At 35.1% G+C, this 18,517-nt stretch overlaps 1 protein-coding gene across 1 annotated transcript; it reads right to left on the reverse strand.

Annotated features, from left to right (window-relative positions):
• Window positions 1-12,532: 12,532 nt before the first annotated feature.
• LOC112028918 (protein ACCELERATED CELL DEATH 6) lies at window positions 12,533-17,328 on the reverse strand. Its single transcript, XM_065767945.1, has 3 exons — window positions 16,685-17,328; window positions 14,030-14,562; window positions 12,533-13,547 (listed from the first exon to the last, which is right to left on the reverse strand). Exons 1-3 carry the CDS (start codon window positions 17,313-17,315, stop codon window positions 12,909-12,911), a joined length of 1,803 nt encoding a protein of 600 aa, XP_065624017.1. The 5' UTR covers window positions 17,316-17,328; the 3' UTR covers window positions 12,533-12,908.
• Window positions 17,329-18,517: the final 1,189 nt, after the last annotated feature.

Here is an 18,517-nt window from a genome sequence, read left to right on the forward strand (position 1 = left end):
TTTGTGAGTGCATACTAACAAAGTTGCCATTGTATCCTAGAGAGCGACCATCTAAGCCATTTGCACTGACAGAGTCATTCTAGTGGGGGCGAAATCGCTTCTTTAGGACAACGGATTAAGTTCCGTGCCTCGACTCAAATCAATAAGTTTATATCTCTCTACACTCTCATCTTATATCTCTAATCTATTTTGTATTTTGTTAATTAATTTGGGCAAATTTCAAACCTTATTTCCAACACAAGGGATTAACAAAATGTTTATTCTTAGAACTTTTTCTCCTCTATATATACTATTCTTACCACGCAGAGTAGTATAAAGACAATTTTGTCTTGGCTTCTTGTTGTTGAAGGATTGAAGGAGAGTATGAATGGTAGGATGATCCAACGAACTAGGGTTTGTGTTTGGTTGATGGAGGAATGTTTGAAAATATTTTTTTGGGTAAATGGAGAAGGGTTTCTAAACCTAAATTTTGTGGGTTTGAGATATCTTTATGGATTATAAGAGTTCACACTTATGGTTTCCACTTCCACCCTAATTCTATGTAATTCTCTCTAGGTGCTTTTTGGTGTCTTCAATGTTGAGTATATACATGGTAGAGCTCAAGATCTTAGAGTTAAATTAGAAAATTTTAATTTCAAAGTTATCCAACACATATTTATCACATAAGATGATAAGATAAGAGTGCAAATTAGAATAATCGAGTTAATTACTAAATTAAAATTAATACATGGACAAAGATTTCCTCTAAGGCCATTTAGAGAATTTAATTTCCTTTAACCCCTAATTATATGGAAATTCATAAAATCATCAACGTGTATTAAATAAAATTATTAATGAAATTATTTAATTAACAAGATGCATGATTCACTAAATAGGTCATTTGACTAAAAATATATATGAATGATTATTTGAATTTTCATGTAGTTCTGTAAACCAATTTGGAAGTGAACTATGCCCTATAGGTAGTGGACAATGGTGTATAAGATGATTAAAGTCTAACAACAACAACAAAAAGAAAAAAAGAAAAAAAAAAAAAAGGAAAAAAGAAGAAAAAGAAGAAGAGATAATTAAAGTGGTCACTATTGGGCAACTTTTCACACACGGGCATCTTGCTATCAAATATGTAATAGGTATCATAGCAAGAGACTCATCATTTCTTGGGCGGCAAGGTTTGAAATGACCCACAAACACAATATTAACCCAACACAATGAGGTTAATTTTTAGGATAAATGGGTTTGTGTCAATATGGGTCAACTCGCTATGATAGATTGATAAATGGTCAATTTGGTTATATTGATAAAATTTTCATTGTCACTCTATGGTACCTACCATTTTCACTCAAAAAAAAAAATGAAAACCCTTCTCAACTTATTTTATTTTTATTTTTTAGATTTTATATTCTAAAATTTGATCAAATTTTATTAGATTGAAACAAAATATTTGTACTTTAATTGATGTTATTGTTAATTAGAATTTGCGTATAATTTATTTGGTTATAGTTATTATAATTTATGTGTTTTCAAAATATAAGATACGTACGTTTATCATTTTTCATCATATTTTTAAAGTAGGTGATTTGTCATGTATATGCCAACACAATACAATATATTTAAAAAAAAAAAAAAAAAAGAGTCATCTATATCAACCTACTATGGCATTTATTTATCAAGCAGGTTACGTGAGCTATATCATATCAACCTATTAAGTAAAAAGGTCGTGTTACAGTCAAGAGTTTAATTGAGGGATTTGGATTGGCCATATTGTAATCTACTACCCTTATCTTGACCCCACAACATAAGCTATGACCTTTCAAACTTGCTACTTCTACTAGGAAAATCATATCACAGTTTTCTGACAAAACTAGGTGGCTGATGCTGTTAGAAACCTCTATTAAACAATACTAAATATTAAAAAAAGAAAATAGAAAATGAGAGCTCGTACCTGCAGAGGGGTGGGTGATATAATCAATCGCTAGCTAGCTCGCCGTCGCAACTTTCCTTATGATTGTCTGTACTCTCTATTCTCTAAGAGACAAGTTCAAATTTATGGACGTACGTACCCAGGTCGTTGCCATAGTTAAGTATCTGGGAAGCACAAGCAATGAATATAATAAAACAAAGAATCCAAGTTAAGGATATATATTATAAGGGAGAAATATGATAAAGAAAAGAATTTAGCAAAGAAAAAGTGATTCTCACTATTGTTTGTTTGGGTCTTGTACTCTTGTAATATTTCTGTGACGTGTAGTCCCAATCCCAAAGTGATTCTCACGAACTAGTTAATTATTATTGTTATTGGGTAGATATCGTTTTAACTAAATGTGAGTTCTTAAATCCACAAAGGATTTATTAATATCCATAATGAAAAATTTTAAATCCACAATATGAAAGCAATTAAATTAATCAAATTATTATCGATAATAGACTTTAATTTTAATTTGTTTTATAGGACATTGTAATTGCGAGATCAAAGAAATTCGTACTAACTCCACTATGTTTAATTTCTTTGAGTTGAGACTCCGTGAATTTTGATAATTAACCATGGTGATTTTTTGCTTCACTGATTGGTTGTTTATTATTAAAGTAAGTAGAACTTTAAAAAAAAAGCTTTGTACTTTCCTTCTCTAGACATTCCCTTTGGAATATTCGAAGTTTACAATTTTTATTTATTTATTATGAACTCGTGACTTTTGCTTTTATGCTTGAGATCTAAGACACATATTGGCTTCTCCTTATTAATCTGTACGTATCCTTGGTACTTTGCTTATTATATTTCACCTCTTAGACTTGGAATATTCTTATACGTTACTTTAATCATTTAGTTATGCTGTGTTCTTTCTTGACTTTATATATTTAATCTTATATACTTGTAATTTATAGTTCGTGAATTATATTAGTAGCTCCTGCCTATGCACTAAGAAAAGAGCTGTGATGCGGATTTTGTTGTTCTTATATATTTTGTGGAAGTTCTACATGTCCTCTGTTTTTTTTTTTGATGGGAAATACATCAAAAACTTTATTAATCAGAAGAGATAACAACTACATCCTGGTTGAGAGCTTGTTCAAGGAAACAAGGAATCTCTTCAACCCAAACAGACAGGTCTGCAATGCCTAAAGCATGTCTTGCAAGTAAATGGGCTGGCCTATTGCCATGACGACCAATATGTGAAAAATCAACACATCTGAAACAATGGGACACGGCTATTGAGCTATAGACCAGCGCTGCTACTGAGGATGGAGGAGGAGACAAGTCTTGAAGAGCATTAATCAACGTCAATGAGTCACTCTCAAGAGTGAAATCTTGAATGGACATATCCCTTGTAAACAAAAGACCCAACTCCACAGCTTTAGCTTCAGCTTCGATGGCACCCAAAGGAGCTTCAAGTTTTCTGCTACATGCGCCGATCAGTTGACCCTCAGCATCCCTAATCAAGATCCCCACACCTGCCATACGTTGCTCCTTGAACACAGCACCGTCTACATTAACTTTGTACCGGTTCGGAGAGGGAGGAGTCCATTTTGCAGGTGCAGCTGGTTGCTTCAGGCTTCCAATCTCTTCCACACATGCTTGGTAAGCATCTAAGTACTCCAACGCCCCTTGTAGCAATGCCTGACCAGATTTCTTCACTCCTCCGTTCCTACACTCATTTCTATTTGACCAGAGCGCCCAAGCCACCACGATAAGCTTCTCCACATCACTGTGCTCCCATTTTGCCATCATAACCACGTACCATAACATGTCCATGAATGACCCAAAGTGCTGGACTAGAGAATCCTGAAACAAAGCAGACAAGCACCAAATTTCACGGGCTCTTTCACAACTCCAAAAAGGTGGCCTGATGTTTCTTCAGCTAGCTTGCATTCTTCACAGCAACTTTCCGAGAGTACTTTCCGTCTAACCAAGTTCTCTTTCATGGGCAGCACATCTCTGCAGGCTCTCCATGCAAAGTGGCGGATCTTGTGTGGGATATTACAGCTCTAAATGGTCCTCCAAAACCTCCTCAAATGACTCCCATCAGACCCGGATTCCCCGTGTGCATCTGATCTCAGCTCCATAGCCAGTTTATAAGCGCTACGGACACTAAAAAGTCCATTGTTTGTTAGCGCCCACACTTGCTTGTCTTCTGGCATATTGGCAGACAACGCAATACCACAGATCACATCCGCTTCATGAGGGAGAAAAACATTACGCACCAAATCAGTTTTCCAAGCACCCTTTTCTTCATCAATCAGATCAGCAACTTTGGAATCCTCAGGTATGTTGTTTACCGGAGAGACAACTTCATAAGTAGAGGGAGAGGGCAGCCATTTATTCTTCCAAATCATTATGCTACGACCATTACCAACTTGCCACCGTCTACCTTTTTGAACTAAAGCTTGGGCAGCCATTATACTCCTCCAAGCGAAGGAAGGATTTCTACCAAGACTAGCATCAACAAACTCACAAGTTGGAAATATTTGGACTTAAAAACCCTATACAATAGAGAATTAGTCCCAGTTTGGAGTCGCCAACCTTGTTTTGCCAACATAGCCAGATTAAATTGTTTTAGTTGCTTAAAACCCATTCCCCCACTAGCCTTTGGAGCACAAAGTTTCTCCCAGCTGATCCAAGCCATTTTCCGTTCCTCCTTGCATTGTCCCCACCAGAAATTCCTGATCAAGCTTGTCATCTCATCACAAAGAGAGTCAGGAATCTTAAAACAACTCATAGTGTACGTTGGAATAGCTTGGGCTACAGCTTTAATCAGGACTTCTTTACCAGCTTTGGACAACAGTTTTTCCTTCCAGCCAGCCAATTTCTTTGCCAATTTTGCCTTCACTTCCTTGAAGGTATTCTTCTTATTCCTTCCCACCAAAGATGGAAGACCCAAATACTTCTCATGCTGGCGAATCACTTGGGCACCAAACCGGATTCTTATCTCATCCTGGATCTCCTTAGTTGTGTTCGGGCTAAAAAACAGAGAAGTTTTGGATCGGTTCAGCTGTTGGCCAGAAGCTTTCTCATACGTGCTCAGTATCTTCTGTAAGACTTCACACTCATCAAAAGTGGCTTTGCAAAAAATTAAACTGTCATCTGCAAAAAATAGATGAGACAAGCAAGGACCTCCCCTACTCACAGATATGCCTTCCATCAAACCATCAGCTGTGGCTTTTTTTATTAGTGCAGAAAGACCCTCAGCACATAGCAGAAATAAATATGGAGAAAGCGGATCACCTTGACGAAGCCCTTTGGTGGGGATGATGTGACCACTAGGTTTACCATTAATACGAACAACATAAGTGACTGAAGAAATGCACTGCATCATTAAGCTTCTCCATCTTGAATGGAAACCTAGTTTCTCCATAATTTTGTCTAGGCATGCCCATTCCACCCTGTCATAAGCCTTGCTCATATCAAGTTTAAGAGCCATCTCTCCCGAAGCCCCTGTTTTCTTCAAATTTATATGATGCATCGTCTCAAAAGCCACCAAAACATTATCAGTAATTAATCTACCATTCACAAAAGCACTCTGAGTATCACTGATAATAGCAGGAATGATTTTTTTAAGTCTATTGGCTAAAGTTTTAGATGCCAGTTTATAAATGACATTACATAAACTTATTGGTCTAAATTCAGTCACTCTTTTAGGTGATTTAGTTTTAGGGATCAAAACAATATGGGTTTCATTAAATTTAGGTGGGGTAATACCCAAATTTAAGAAATCCAAAACTGTCTTAGTCACTAGACCACCTACCGTAGACCAAAATTTTTGAAAGAAAAGAGGAGGCATACCATCAGGGCCTGGAGCTTTCAACGGGTACATCTGTTTTAGAGCTTTATGCACTTCACCTACTTGGAATTCCCTCACTAGCATAGCATTCATGGACTGGGTCACCTTTGGTTGCACGACCTCCACAATTTCTGCAAACTCTGAGGGTTCAGAAGATGTAAACAGATCTGAATAGTACTCAATGAAAACCTTCTCAATCTCCTCATGATCAATCTGCCACACATCATCTGCATCAAATATCCCGTAATTAAATTCTTCTGAAACCTAGACGAGGCCCTAGCATGGAAGAAACGGGTGTTTCTGTCTCCTTCCTGGAACCAATTTAGCCTTGCCCTCTGTTTCCACATGGTATCTTCTTTATCAAGCCAGCAATTCAGCTCCACTCTAGTTTCTCTAAGATCTCTGATGACATCTGGTGAAGAAGCCAGCAATTCCAACACTCCAATCTTTTCTGCAAAGAAGCAATCTTTTTCCCCACATGCCCGTACTCAGTCATATTCCATACCTCCAATTTATTTCGACAGGACTCCATGCAAGATAGGAAAGGAAAATCTGATGCCGAACACAGCCCTTCCCCCCATGCCTCTGTCACAATTTTCTCACACCTCTCATCTTTCAACCACATAGATTCAAACCTGAAGATTTTCTTGAACTTCTGATGTTTTTTCTTTGAGAACAGTTGCAACATCAAAGGATTATGGTCTGAAACAGAAGAGGATTTATGATGAAGCTTAGCAGAAGGAAATAACGAAAGCCAATCCGTAGAAGCTAAAGCCCTGTCTAAACGCTCCCTGATCTGAGTGCCATCCCTCCTTTGATAAAGCCATGTGAATTTCGGTCCCTCAAACCTAATTTCCTTCAGACCAAATAATTAATAGAAGCATTAAACCGGGCCATTTGCTGAACAGGTCTAGAAACACCTCCCTCTTTTCACCTGACACCTAATTTCATTGAAGTCCCCAATCACCAGCCACGGCACCTGTGAAACATCCTTAAGGAATTAAGCAAGCGCCATGATTCAACTCTTCGTGAAGTCTCAGGATGACCATAGAAACCTGTCAAACGCCAACACCCCCTTGACTTCCTAATGATTGCAAGCCGGGGAGCTTGTAAGTCCTTTTGTATAATTTTCTTGTATCTTTTTTTTTTTTTTTTTTTTTTTTTTTTTTTTTTTTTTTTTTTTTTATAAAAACAACTTAACACAATTTTATTCTACTTAATTAAATTATCCATCTCTTACAAGGAATTAAAAAATTATAATAAAATCTTTCAAATTTTCAACTTTACTTCAATTAATCATAAATTTTAATGTTTTCATGGTTATTATTTTATTTTATTCCAACTTTCTATTTAATTATTAAATATATGCTTAAAATCATTAAATTTCCCTCACATCATATAGATATATTAGTCAATTTGCTAGTTTTATAAATTTAATATCTATATTTAGGCTTTAATTAATTATTAAATTAATTATGATGTCATCACGGTTTGACCCCGGTTCGACCTCGGTTCAACCTCAAAAACCTTGAACCTCTCCCTTTTACGGTTCAATGAACGGATCCGGTCTGAAAACCTTGTCTGCCTCTATCCCCTCTACCCTTTCCACTGTATCATGCACTAAAATCGACGTTAACTTCTCTGCCCCCTTTTCCTTGATTTCGGATAACTTCAGCAACCAAAGTGTTAGAAGTTTGAGTGTTATCAACCAATTCCTTATCGATCTCCTCAATTATCGCTTCAAAATCTGCATGTTTTCCATGAATTTTGGGAGTACCAGATATCTCAGACGGCTCACTACTCTGATTACCCATCCCAACGTCACCCCCAAGCTTCTCCACCGCTGTTTCGAGCATCCCCGGACCTGAACTACTCCTCTCTGCACCCTGAGTCAGTTGCATGAGGGGGCGTTGCCTACCACCCCGAGTAGACTGCTCAACAGAGGCACTGCTTGCTATGGATTCATATCCTTTTACCTCAAGAACCTGCCTCTTGGCCGGACTGAAAATTGAAGCTTTAATCCAATGCCCATATTGTTGCTGTTCCATAGACAGATTACCATTGCTTTTCAATCAAATCTCACACTCCTTATCATCATGCAACAGCATCCCACACCAGAAACAGATATTCGGTAATTATTCGTACTGAAACGATACCCACCCCTCCAAGTCTTCCTCAAAATTAACCTTTCTTCCTCGACACAAGGGCCTAGATATATCGACCAAGACCCGGACTCTCATAAACGTACCTCCATGCATCTCTGAAGCATCCTGTGGAATAATAACTTCACCGATAGATTCTCCAATCTCAATAGCCGTCTCTGGGTTCATAAATTTGTAAGGGAGATCATGTAATTGAATCCAGAATTTTACACTGTTAAACACTACTTCTTTAATAGGTTTCTTGCCTTCAAATCTTTGTAACACTACTAAGTGTCTATCATAAGACCAAGGCTCCCCCAGCAACACCTTCACAGCGTCAACCTCCAGATCAAACGTAAACAAGAGGATGTTATCTCCCACATTAGTGATATGGAAGCTTGCCTTTGTGCGCCAAAGAGGACGAAACGTTCGAGCTACTGCTTCAATGTTCAGGGCCCTCTTGGTGAAAAATTTCGCTGCTATCACACACTCTTTTACCTGGTTTTTCTTCGACAGCACAACCTTCTTGCCTTCCCATGTTGAAAGAGACAAGTTGTCGCACTTCTTAGTAAGCTCTTCCATCCGTTGAAAAAACAGAGTATCACCTTCCAACCTAGACTAGAAACAGACCCTGACCCTACTAGCAACAGAGTCACTATAGGGGACAAGCACGTCTTTCTCAAGGAGAAAGGAAACAGCAATACTACAGTCTAAGTGTTGGGAGCGGCGGGACCCCTAACCCTAGACCGAGAACTCCAACGTATAGTTCTACATGTCCTCTGTTATGCATGGCACCAATGTAGGGGAATCTACGCCAATGCATGACAAGTTACTGTGGTAAAAGTAGAGGACCTTTTTTTTATGTCCCTCGTATTACTCTTTACAATATTTTATAATAAATGATTAAATGATGGACGCAAAGCATCAACGTGTAATCTTACTCTTCTGAAAAAAGAAAAAAAGCTATGGGAATAAGGGATATAATAAAGGGAACTATGTAGTAAGGATTTTGAAAAAGAAAAGAACAGTGAGGGATAAGATTCAATAAAGGTGCCATTAACTAAAATTAGTTTAAAAAGGAAAAGAAAAATCCTTTTGTACTTAAAAAAGGAAATAAACCATTCTTCTCTTATGAAAAAGAAAAAAAAAAATCTTCTTCTGACTTTCAAAGTGTGAAGCAAGCTTCAAACTTATTTTTGTTAAGCACACTGCACATCAAGGTCAAGGGCCTTAGGACCAGTCACCCATTCTTTAAACCCGACCAACCCAACCGATTTGGTCCGACCCAATGGGACACGAACAATTTCAAACGGTTGAGTACATATTATTTATTGTTAAATGTGTCCATGAGCATGTAGGCATTACAAAAATACAAACTAGCAGGTTTTTTTTTTCTAAGAAGAAATAGTAGGCAATTAAAGCGGGCAACCAATTGATGGGGTTCGCAAGAAATGAGTCATGAAGATTGAAGTATTTGCAAGGCCCACTTCTGTTTTTCACCATAAAAAAGTATTGCAAGACCAACTATGAACATCCTGTTACATTTTCTTCTCAAAAAAAAAAACCAAAACAAAACAAAACATCCTATTACATTTTTCTAACAAAATTTTGTGGTTGATCTCCATTTAAAAGTTATATGCAAAAAAAAAAAAAAAAAAAAATAGAGCTCTTACTTGAATATATATCATTTAGTTCCGCAAGCTTGCTTTGTGAATTCTCTAAAAAAACCATTTAAACAACTTTTTATTATTATATAAATATGATAGAATTTCAACTTATGAAATTCATTCCATGATGATTGCTCCATATCATTAAATTAAGATATTAATTAATGAATTCTCTAAGAAAACCATTTAAACAACTTTTTTTTTTATTATATAAATATGATAGAATATCAATTAATGACATTTGTAGGGTCAGTTTTTATTGCCCAAGCCCAAAGGATATGGGTTAAAGGCCCAACGAACCCAGAACAATGAATTTGTAGAGAGTGGATCAAAAGAGCTGAGCTGGATATGAAGCACAGAACAGTTGGCTAGGCTACGTGCAGTGATGATAACATGAACTGAAGCTTAGACAACTCTATGAGTAAATGTCCGAAGAGGCGTTTTATTGAATGAACCGTGATTATAATATTCAGAGCTACAATAAAGCTTTTCTCTCTCTTTCTCTTTCTTTTTTCCGATCCCCTATTATCAAGGACCCTTCTTCTTTATATATCATCTCTTCCTATCATCTCCATCGTCCACTTGTTCTTCATCCACGCATCCACTCGAGTGCATGTCACGTCGTGTGTCTACTTTAGTTCTTTGTGAGTGGCGGTAGCTGAGGTTGCACTGTTCAGGGGTCTTCTCCACATAAATGTGGCCAGAAAAGCTGTTGCAGCGCATTAAATGCGGTGGTACCAGCTTCTCCTTCAGATATTTTTTAGTTCTGATCATTTTCGGATCCACCCAGGATCTATCATGGCCGTTGGGACCGTTGGGAAGATTAGTCGGGCCCTCCACACGTTCGTTTGATCAAGGCTCATCATAGCCGAGGAGCAAGACATCCTCGGACAAATGGTGACCTCCTCGGACGACACTCCCCTTCTGCTTCTGGGCTTCCCGCTTTAGATGGGCCGCCCCAACCACCTATCAATCCTCGGAAATGCAATAGTCCTTAACAGGTGGTTCCGGGCCCGTTAGGTAGCTTTGGGCTTTTTTCCTCCCACAACATTCGTCTTATGATAAAATTGCTCCATATCATTAAATTAAGACATTAATTAGTTTTTAATATAAGCAAGGTTCAAACAGCAAATCTCTTATTTAACAATAATAAACTTTCTTCTCAAAAAAAAAAAAATAATAATAATAAACTTTACTAGTTGAATTAAATAAAACCCACATTCAAACAAAAATTTAGTAATTAAGAAGTAAAATCTAAAAACATATATTATATTAAGAAATTTAAACCAGGGATACAATAAATGAATTATGTACTAAAGAATATAAAAATTTAAGAAATATTCTTATTAGTTTTCTGATCAAATGACCGGTAACAAGTACAAGCAAGAACATGTTGTATTAAGAAATTCAAGTAAAGAATATATAAAGTAATTATGTGCTAAATAATATAAATAAGAAAATGAAAAGAGGTATGATCTACGAAAATATCATATTAACGAATTCAAGTAAGGGATTTACTAAAGGAACTATGTACAAAAGATTTTCAAAAAGGAAAGAAAAATTCTTTAGTGATCTATTGAAGTAACTTACAAAGGGAGGACGGAGCAAAAGACTCTTGAAGTGTTCGTCAATTCTCAAACTTTTTTACGTTAAAGATATCACGGTTAGGGGCCATAGGACTAGTCACTAAACCAGGCCAATCTAACCAATTTAGCCCAACTCAGACGGTCACAAAAAGTGGGTTTTATCTGCCTTAAAAAGTAGCTCGGTCGTAGATCAAGTACTGAGCTTTGGGAAAAGTTAATTGAGTAACATAACTTGACAATGAAACATACTGGTTGTATTTTTTCTTCTTGAATGAAAGTTCAGTTTCAAAAAGAAAAATTCATTTTGCAAAATTTAACAACCCACACACCAAAAATAGAGTTACAATGGTGGTGCTATTGCTAAATTCTAGCAAAGTTATTAAAAGTTTAAAATTTTCATTTACATACTCCGTAGAATAAAGGCTTCCTAGCTTTTAACACTAAAGAATGCAACCCATCTGAAATTCTGAATAAAACACCCAAACTTTTATAATCACTAACAGATCAAAGATGTGTGCATTGACATTAATGTTTACTTGGCTACTATATTAGCTTTGAGTCTCAATCAGTGAGAAATTATGAAATTTAAATCAATTTGGATTGGTAGAGAAAACCCAAAGCAAATTTGGACTAAAAATTTGAGTTTCCTACCTCTATGCCCAAGCCCAACCCCGTACATCTTAGTTTTAGTGAAGGAAACTTCGGTTCATGCATTTCATCAAACAGTTGTGCTTTTTGCCTCACACCAAATGCAGATTGCATAGAGAGAACGAGAGATATGAGCAGCTCTAATTGATATATCAACAGCTCCATTTGAACCTCATTCTCCAACCTGGATACTCTCAACCCCAATTTGGGCCCATATCGGGGCATGGGCCTTGGAGTTGTTGGCTAACGCTAGGAAAGAGTTGTGCCACGTGAGATTGGAATCACTGGGTGGGATCATTGGAATGGGGGCCGTGCCTTGGTTCAGGAAGGACCTGGTTGGGTCTATGCTATGCAATTGGGTTTTGAAAGTTCTGTTTTCCATTGATGGTTTAATGAGGTAGAGAGAAAGGGTAGGGAGAGTAAATATTGATTGTGTATCCTTAATGTAAAAAAAAACATACATATATAAACCCAAAAAAACGTAATGCTAATTATAATGCTAACGGTGTGAAAATGGTGTATATTTTTGTGAAGTTACACAGAAGTATTAGGCATTGGAAATTTTATCAAATTTTTCACACAAAATTTTGGGTTAAAAGTTCGGTGCTTGTGACAAAATTTATATTAGATATCCAACGAATGCTCTGTCTTCTTTTAATGCTTGACTACTGACTAGTCTTAAAAAACAAACGGAATTCATTCCTTTCATATCACAATCTACCATAATTGTGTATGGAACATTACAAACCAAGAACCAACTATTACATAGATTCCAAACTGTTCTTTATTAGTAAGTACAAAGAGACAGACAAACCATAAAGGCCGATAGACCAAATTGCATTGTACTTTCATGTTTCAACCCAGATACAAGCAATTTATACATAAATTATTAAACAAACTGCCAGAGGACTCTGTAGTTTCGGTAAAAATACCACATAGGTTGCAGAAATGAAGATAAGACAAGGGAAAATTAAGGTGCTACGACTACGAACCCTTAGAACTGAGGATGAAATTGATGACATGTGATTACTTACTACCTCATGGAGAGCTAGTGGGGGATCAATGTTGGAATCTTGAGCTAAGACTGAACTGAACTCAAAGGTACCACGGTAGTTTACGGGATGAGAACAGGAAAGTTTTCCTAACGATAATTGGTCTCACTAAGAAAAACGAAATGGGAAAAAGAGAGGCATACACGACCTCAGGAAGCCATGAATTTTCAGTCAAGACTGATCTTGTGCCTTCTATAAACGCAAGGACCAAACAGATAAGGGAGAATTCAGTTAATACCAAGGAGAACATTATTGGGTATGTGATACGAGTAGCTTTAGCTAAAAACGGATACGCAAAGTTAGCAAAAATTGAGACAGCTGAAAACCCAAATGCCAACGAGTCATATATCAGAAATTTCACAAAAGTGCCTTTTTCCCTTAAATTTGCCAAGCCGTCACCACCAGTTCCCCCAGGAACTTGAAAGGCTGCTGCGAAAGTTACAGTTGCAATGATTGTGGCGACCACTAGATTGAAGTTGGCCAAATCCTTGATATCATCTTTTTTTTCTTCTTTGGCTTTCTTATTATCATCTTCTTTGTCTTTCTTACCATTTTCCTCTGAAGAATTGGCAGCACCAGTTCCTTCTGCCTTAGGATTCTTCACTTTTATTGTCTGTCTGTCAACCATTGTGTCCAAACTCCATAGAACGTTGTGTCTCTCCAAATTTGACATGATTATCCTCTGCAAGTATTTAGAGAGAAATGTCACTTCCTAATGCCTAAAATTGTAATTTTCCCATTTGAGTACATGCATGATTCTTATTTTAAGTATTTAATTTTATATTTCACCAATCCTTACCATATTAATCTTTACAAGAGTATAAATCTTCTGTCCCACAAAAGCAATTCGGAGGAATGTCATTTTCTTTGAAGAAATTTTTATAATTTGCCATCCATAGATTATGCGTGAATTTGGATAGTGGTGAGTGGTGCATTTCCAGCGTTTGCATTTTTGGCTGGGTCTTACGGCACTGTTCATGACCCAGCCAAAAACACAAAAATGCGCATACTAATGCATTTTTGGGTCCCACGGTACTATTTATATATTTAAAAATTATTTTGTTACAGTATTTTCAATAATAAGTTTTCAGTTTTCAATAAATAAGCGGTATCTAAACACACTCAATCTTAAGCCTATTCTACTTTAAGATTTGCATGGCTTACCTTTTCATCTTCCATCAGTTCACTATCTGCCTGAATAATGTCGAGAATACTGTCCCCTTTTTGGTTCAAAGCACCCCCCATTCTTCTAACATCTGCCAGACTCATTAATAGTGCATAATGCCTATTTGCGGCAGCGATATGAAAAGGAGTGTTTCCTTCATCATCTTGCTCATTCATGAGATCACGAAAAGCGAATTTCCTATTTTTGAAAAAAATTTTAAGGGCTTTTGTATGTCCACTTTCCGCTACAAGATGAAGAGCTGTCCTATGGCTTTTGTCGAACAATTGACAAGTATATGGACATCTTTCAATGAACATTCCCATTACGTCAACATGTCCTTTCTTGGCTGAAATGTGAAGAGCACACATGCCTTCGTTGTTCTGTTTGTAAGCAAGGAAAATATCTCTGTTCAAAAATAGTTTCACAAGTTCTTCCTCGCCAAAGTGTGCAGCATAATGAAGAGGAGTCCAGCCAAAGTCATCCTCTTCCGTAATTGCCTTTGGAAATTTGTCCATAACTTTTTCCATAAATTCTGGAGAGAGAGAGAGACCACATAGAGTAAGATTTTTATTTATTTATTTTTACATTCTTTAATTACACGTATCGACTTATCAAGAGAGTGCACTGAGTAAGATATATATTTTGTTTAAAATCTCTCGAGCAGAGACAATTGTTTTGTGTGGCAAATCTATCCTGGAAAACCAAATTAAAACATTGATAGCCAGAGAACATTGATAGTGAATCAAGTGATCAATTGTTAGAGAAAGTTATCATTGAATTTATTGAACAATCCCAATTATAAATATGGATTTTATTGTAATGTATTATAAAGAAAGCGAGTGGGAAAATATAATTGCTTGGGCTCTTGTCTTGTGAATGACACAAGGTTGAACAACCTAATTAGTAAATTCTCTTTTTATTTTTTCCTCAGTCATATTATGTTGAAATTTTATGTGCATATACAAATACCATGATAATAAATGCCTATGTCTAACTACTATAATTATCAAATTCATATTTAGAATTCTTTTAAAAGAATAAAAAATTAGATAAAAGAAAGAAAAATATTATTATTATATTAAGAGATCTGGTAAAGTCTGATAGTTGAATAAGAGATCTGGAGTTCAATCCCTGCCTACACCAAAAACCAATTGGTGTCTTAGTCTGATGATAAAGAGCTATCATCAGGAGTAGATGCCATAAGTTGAAACTCTAAAAAAAATATAATAATAATAAGTAGTATAATTCATCTAAGGAAAAAATAAAAAGAGAGAGAAATATATAGCATCCCAAAGGGAAATGGATTACCTATTTTTGTGATGTCAAGTTTACTTCTTTTGTCCAAAATTTCTTTAGGGATCTTCGTTTGATAAATGCTATCTCTTATGGCATATAGATTATGACGCACTTCTCTTAGGAATGAGGCAACAGCTTTCCAGGTAAAAAAATCTTGAGTGCGAAGTTTAAACAGATTGCCTACAGAAAATAAATGATCAAAGTAGTGAATCTTAGCCAAAACAACATAACAACGTAACTTGAACCCAATTCATATCTTATTTCACTGTACCAAGATTTCCAAGACACATATGATCTTGCTGAAGTTAAGGGAAAGTAAAGCTAGTAACGGACTCTTTTGGTCCCATGAAAAAATTAGAATAAATTTAACTCCTCCACAATAATAATCATAATATATATATATAGATAGATAGATAGATACAATACAATTTCAACTTAGAAAATCTAGATGGAATTTATACCCAAACTTTTTATTTGACAACTCTTTACCAATATATTGAGTTAACTAAAATAACGAAGCAGTAATAATTAATAGTGGAAGGGTCAATATAGATAAACATATTGGTAATTTTCTTCCACTACCCATAAGACAACACATGAAAGATTGCCTTTCCTTCAAATTATTTTTGAACCCGACTAGTCTATATTTCAGATCGTTTATGAACTGTACCTAATTTTCTCTAAGAATTTTCAATAAGTTTATAGTTTTGGTTTTTTGCGTAAATTTTGGTCCCACTGGCCACTGCAAATATGCTTTATTTGTAGCTTCTTTTCTCACACAGCCCGGTAATGTTTTTGGCCAAAAAGCTGCAGTTAGGTATTGTTTTTGGTCAAAAAAACTACTATTTGTGGTCCTACATTCTTTCTATATTTTTTTCCCACATTTTTGCTTATCATGAGTTTCACTTTACCTTTTTTTTTTATAGCTACAGTGCTTTTACCCTAAAAATCAATCTGCTTTCAGTTTTATAGATATCTATAATACTTTTAGTAAAAAAACTAAATAAGTTGTTTTCTAACTGGATACAAGTAAAACCGAATGTTCAACGGTAACAAATGCTTCTCTTTCTTTCATAATTGTAAATTGAGTTTTTTTTTTTTTTTTCATTCTCAAAAAAAAAAAAAAAAAATATCTGTCTTTCATAATTGTAAATTGAGTTTTTTTTTTTTTTTTTTTTCCTTTCCCAAAATAAAAACTTATGTTTTAGACTGTTTTTTATAGATAAAAAATTAACTGTTGTTTTTCTTTTATTTATACTTATTATTTTAGAATATAGTGAAACAAATATTCTAAAGTATATAAACACTAGTATGAACTAAATTAAAATTGATAAACTAAAACATATTAGGGGACTCACTTTCATCGAGGCGAATGGCAGCAGCATGCAAGATATTCCTGCCTTTACTTCCCCTGTATTCACAGCATTCTTTATTGTCTAGGATATATTCAGCAATATCAAAAAACCCTCTATCCACGGCTATGAAGAGAGGAGATTCTCCATCCTTATTGCGTAATGAAGTCAAGCTTGGATCTTTTTCAATTAGCTTCTTCGCAATCTTCTTGTGGCCATTTCGTACCGCACCATGCAATGCCGTTTCATTGCTTTCATTTGTAATCATCACCAGCGGTACCGTCATGTGTTGGTGTTGCGACAACAGAAAATTTGTCATGTCCAGATGCCCCAAACTTGCGGCAATATGAAGTGGAGTGTCGCCTTTCGAGTTGTGCTCGTGCAAGAGTGATGGGTCAAAATCGATAATCTTTTTAGCAATTTTCATGTTTCCAGATTTTGCAGCAACATGAAGAATGGTGTTCTTTGTGGATGTTACCTCACGAAGAACTTCAGCCTCAACTGTGAAATCCTCGCGTTCTTCAACCACAGCATTGTATAATTCTATTTTACGTTTACAAGGTATTACTTCTATGTTGTCCTCAATATGGACTTCATGAAAGCCCTTTTCAGGATCCATTGAACAAGTTTTTCCCATGTAGTCAATACTGATCTCTCTGTGTATAAGCAGTTCAAAGTTTAGATAATTAGAGGGGAAAAATCATTTTTCCAACTTATATATGATATATAAACTAAAATTGCTATGCCATATAGGGGTATCTTATTATTTTATATCTTTCAAACAATCCATCTGAATCGAATTCATTATTAAATGTATAATTTAAATTTTATGAATTATACATTTAAAACGCACTTAAAAGTATTTGAGTTGCTATGAACAGCATGGGCTCAGTTAAAGAGAAATAATTTGTATTTGATAAAAGCAAAACTCAACTTTCAGGTTTATGATTTACAATTAAACAATTCAAACTAAACGTAATAATACTTTTGTGAACAAATTTCAAAGTACAAGATTTGATTAAATTGAACACACATACACCAATCAAGTCACAATTGGTGTAATTTCTTGTTAATGCTACAACAACCAAAAACTTTTATCAGATTAGTTTTTAAAAATTCTACCATTGGATTATTTGTTCCTATTTATTTTAACACAAACGAAAAAGTTGGGTATCTGGCATGTTATTTTGGAACTCGATTCATAATTTTTTTTTTTTGTCTAAATATAATTTTTTTAAGAAAAAAAAAACCGAGAAAGTTATTTTTTTTCTATATATATATATATATATAAACTTGAAATCTAAGTATTTTATAATTAAGAAAGTTTTTTATTTGTTGTCATCTAGAAAATTTGTAACTATATACATTATAAAAGAAAATCCAATGAAGAATTTGTTAAAATACACATTCAAATAAAAAATTATTTAATGGTCTAATCTTGTTTGAAGAGATTGAAAGAATCATACATATTCCTAGAGTATGAGCAAAAAGTTCCAAGCAGTGACTTAAAAGTTGACATATAGGTTTTAAATTACCAAATAAAATTTTTGGATTTGTTTCGAAATATTGTTTTGCCAAAGTACGTATTTATCAATACCGGAAGACTCATCAAAAAATAAATAAATAAATAAAATAATAATAATAATAATAATAATAATAATAATAATAATAATAATAATAATAATAATAATAATAATACCAGAAGATGAAACCTTTGGGCATTCAACAAGGAGACTTGAGTTCTAATTGAGGTCTTGCATGCCTCTACAATATGACACAATAATTTGTTCCTTTTTCTTTTTTCTCGAGTTTTAAGTCTTGTTATTTTTCTAGAAAATT

The sequence above is a fragment of the Quercus suber genome, unplaced genomic scaffold (genome assembly GCF_002906115.3).
Source record: "Quercus suber isolate HL8 unplaced genomic scaffold, Cork oak 2.0 scaffold_868, whole genome shotgun sequence".
Classification (NCBI taxonomy): domain Eukaryota; kingdom Viridiplantae; phylum Streptophyta; class Magnoliopsida; order Fagales; family Fagaceae; genus Quercus; species Quercus suber.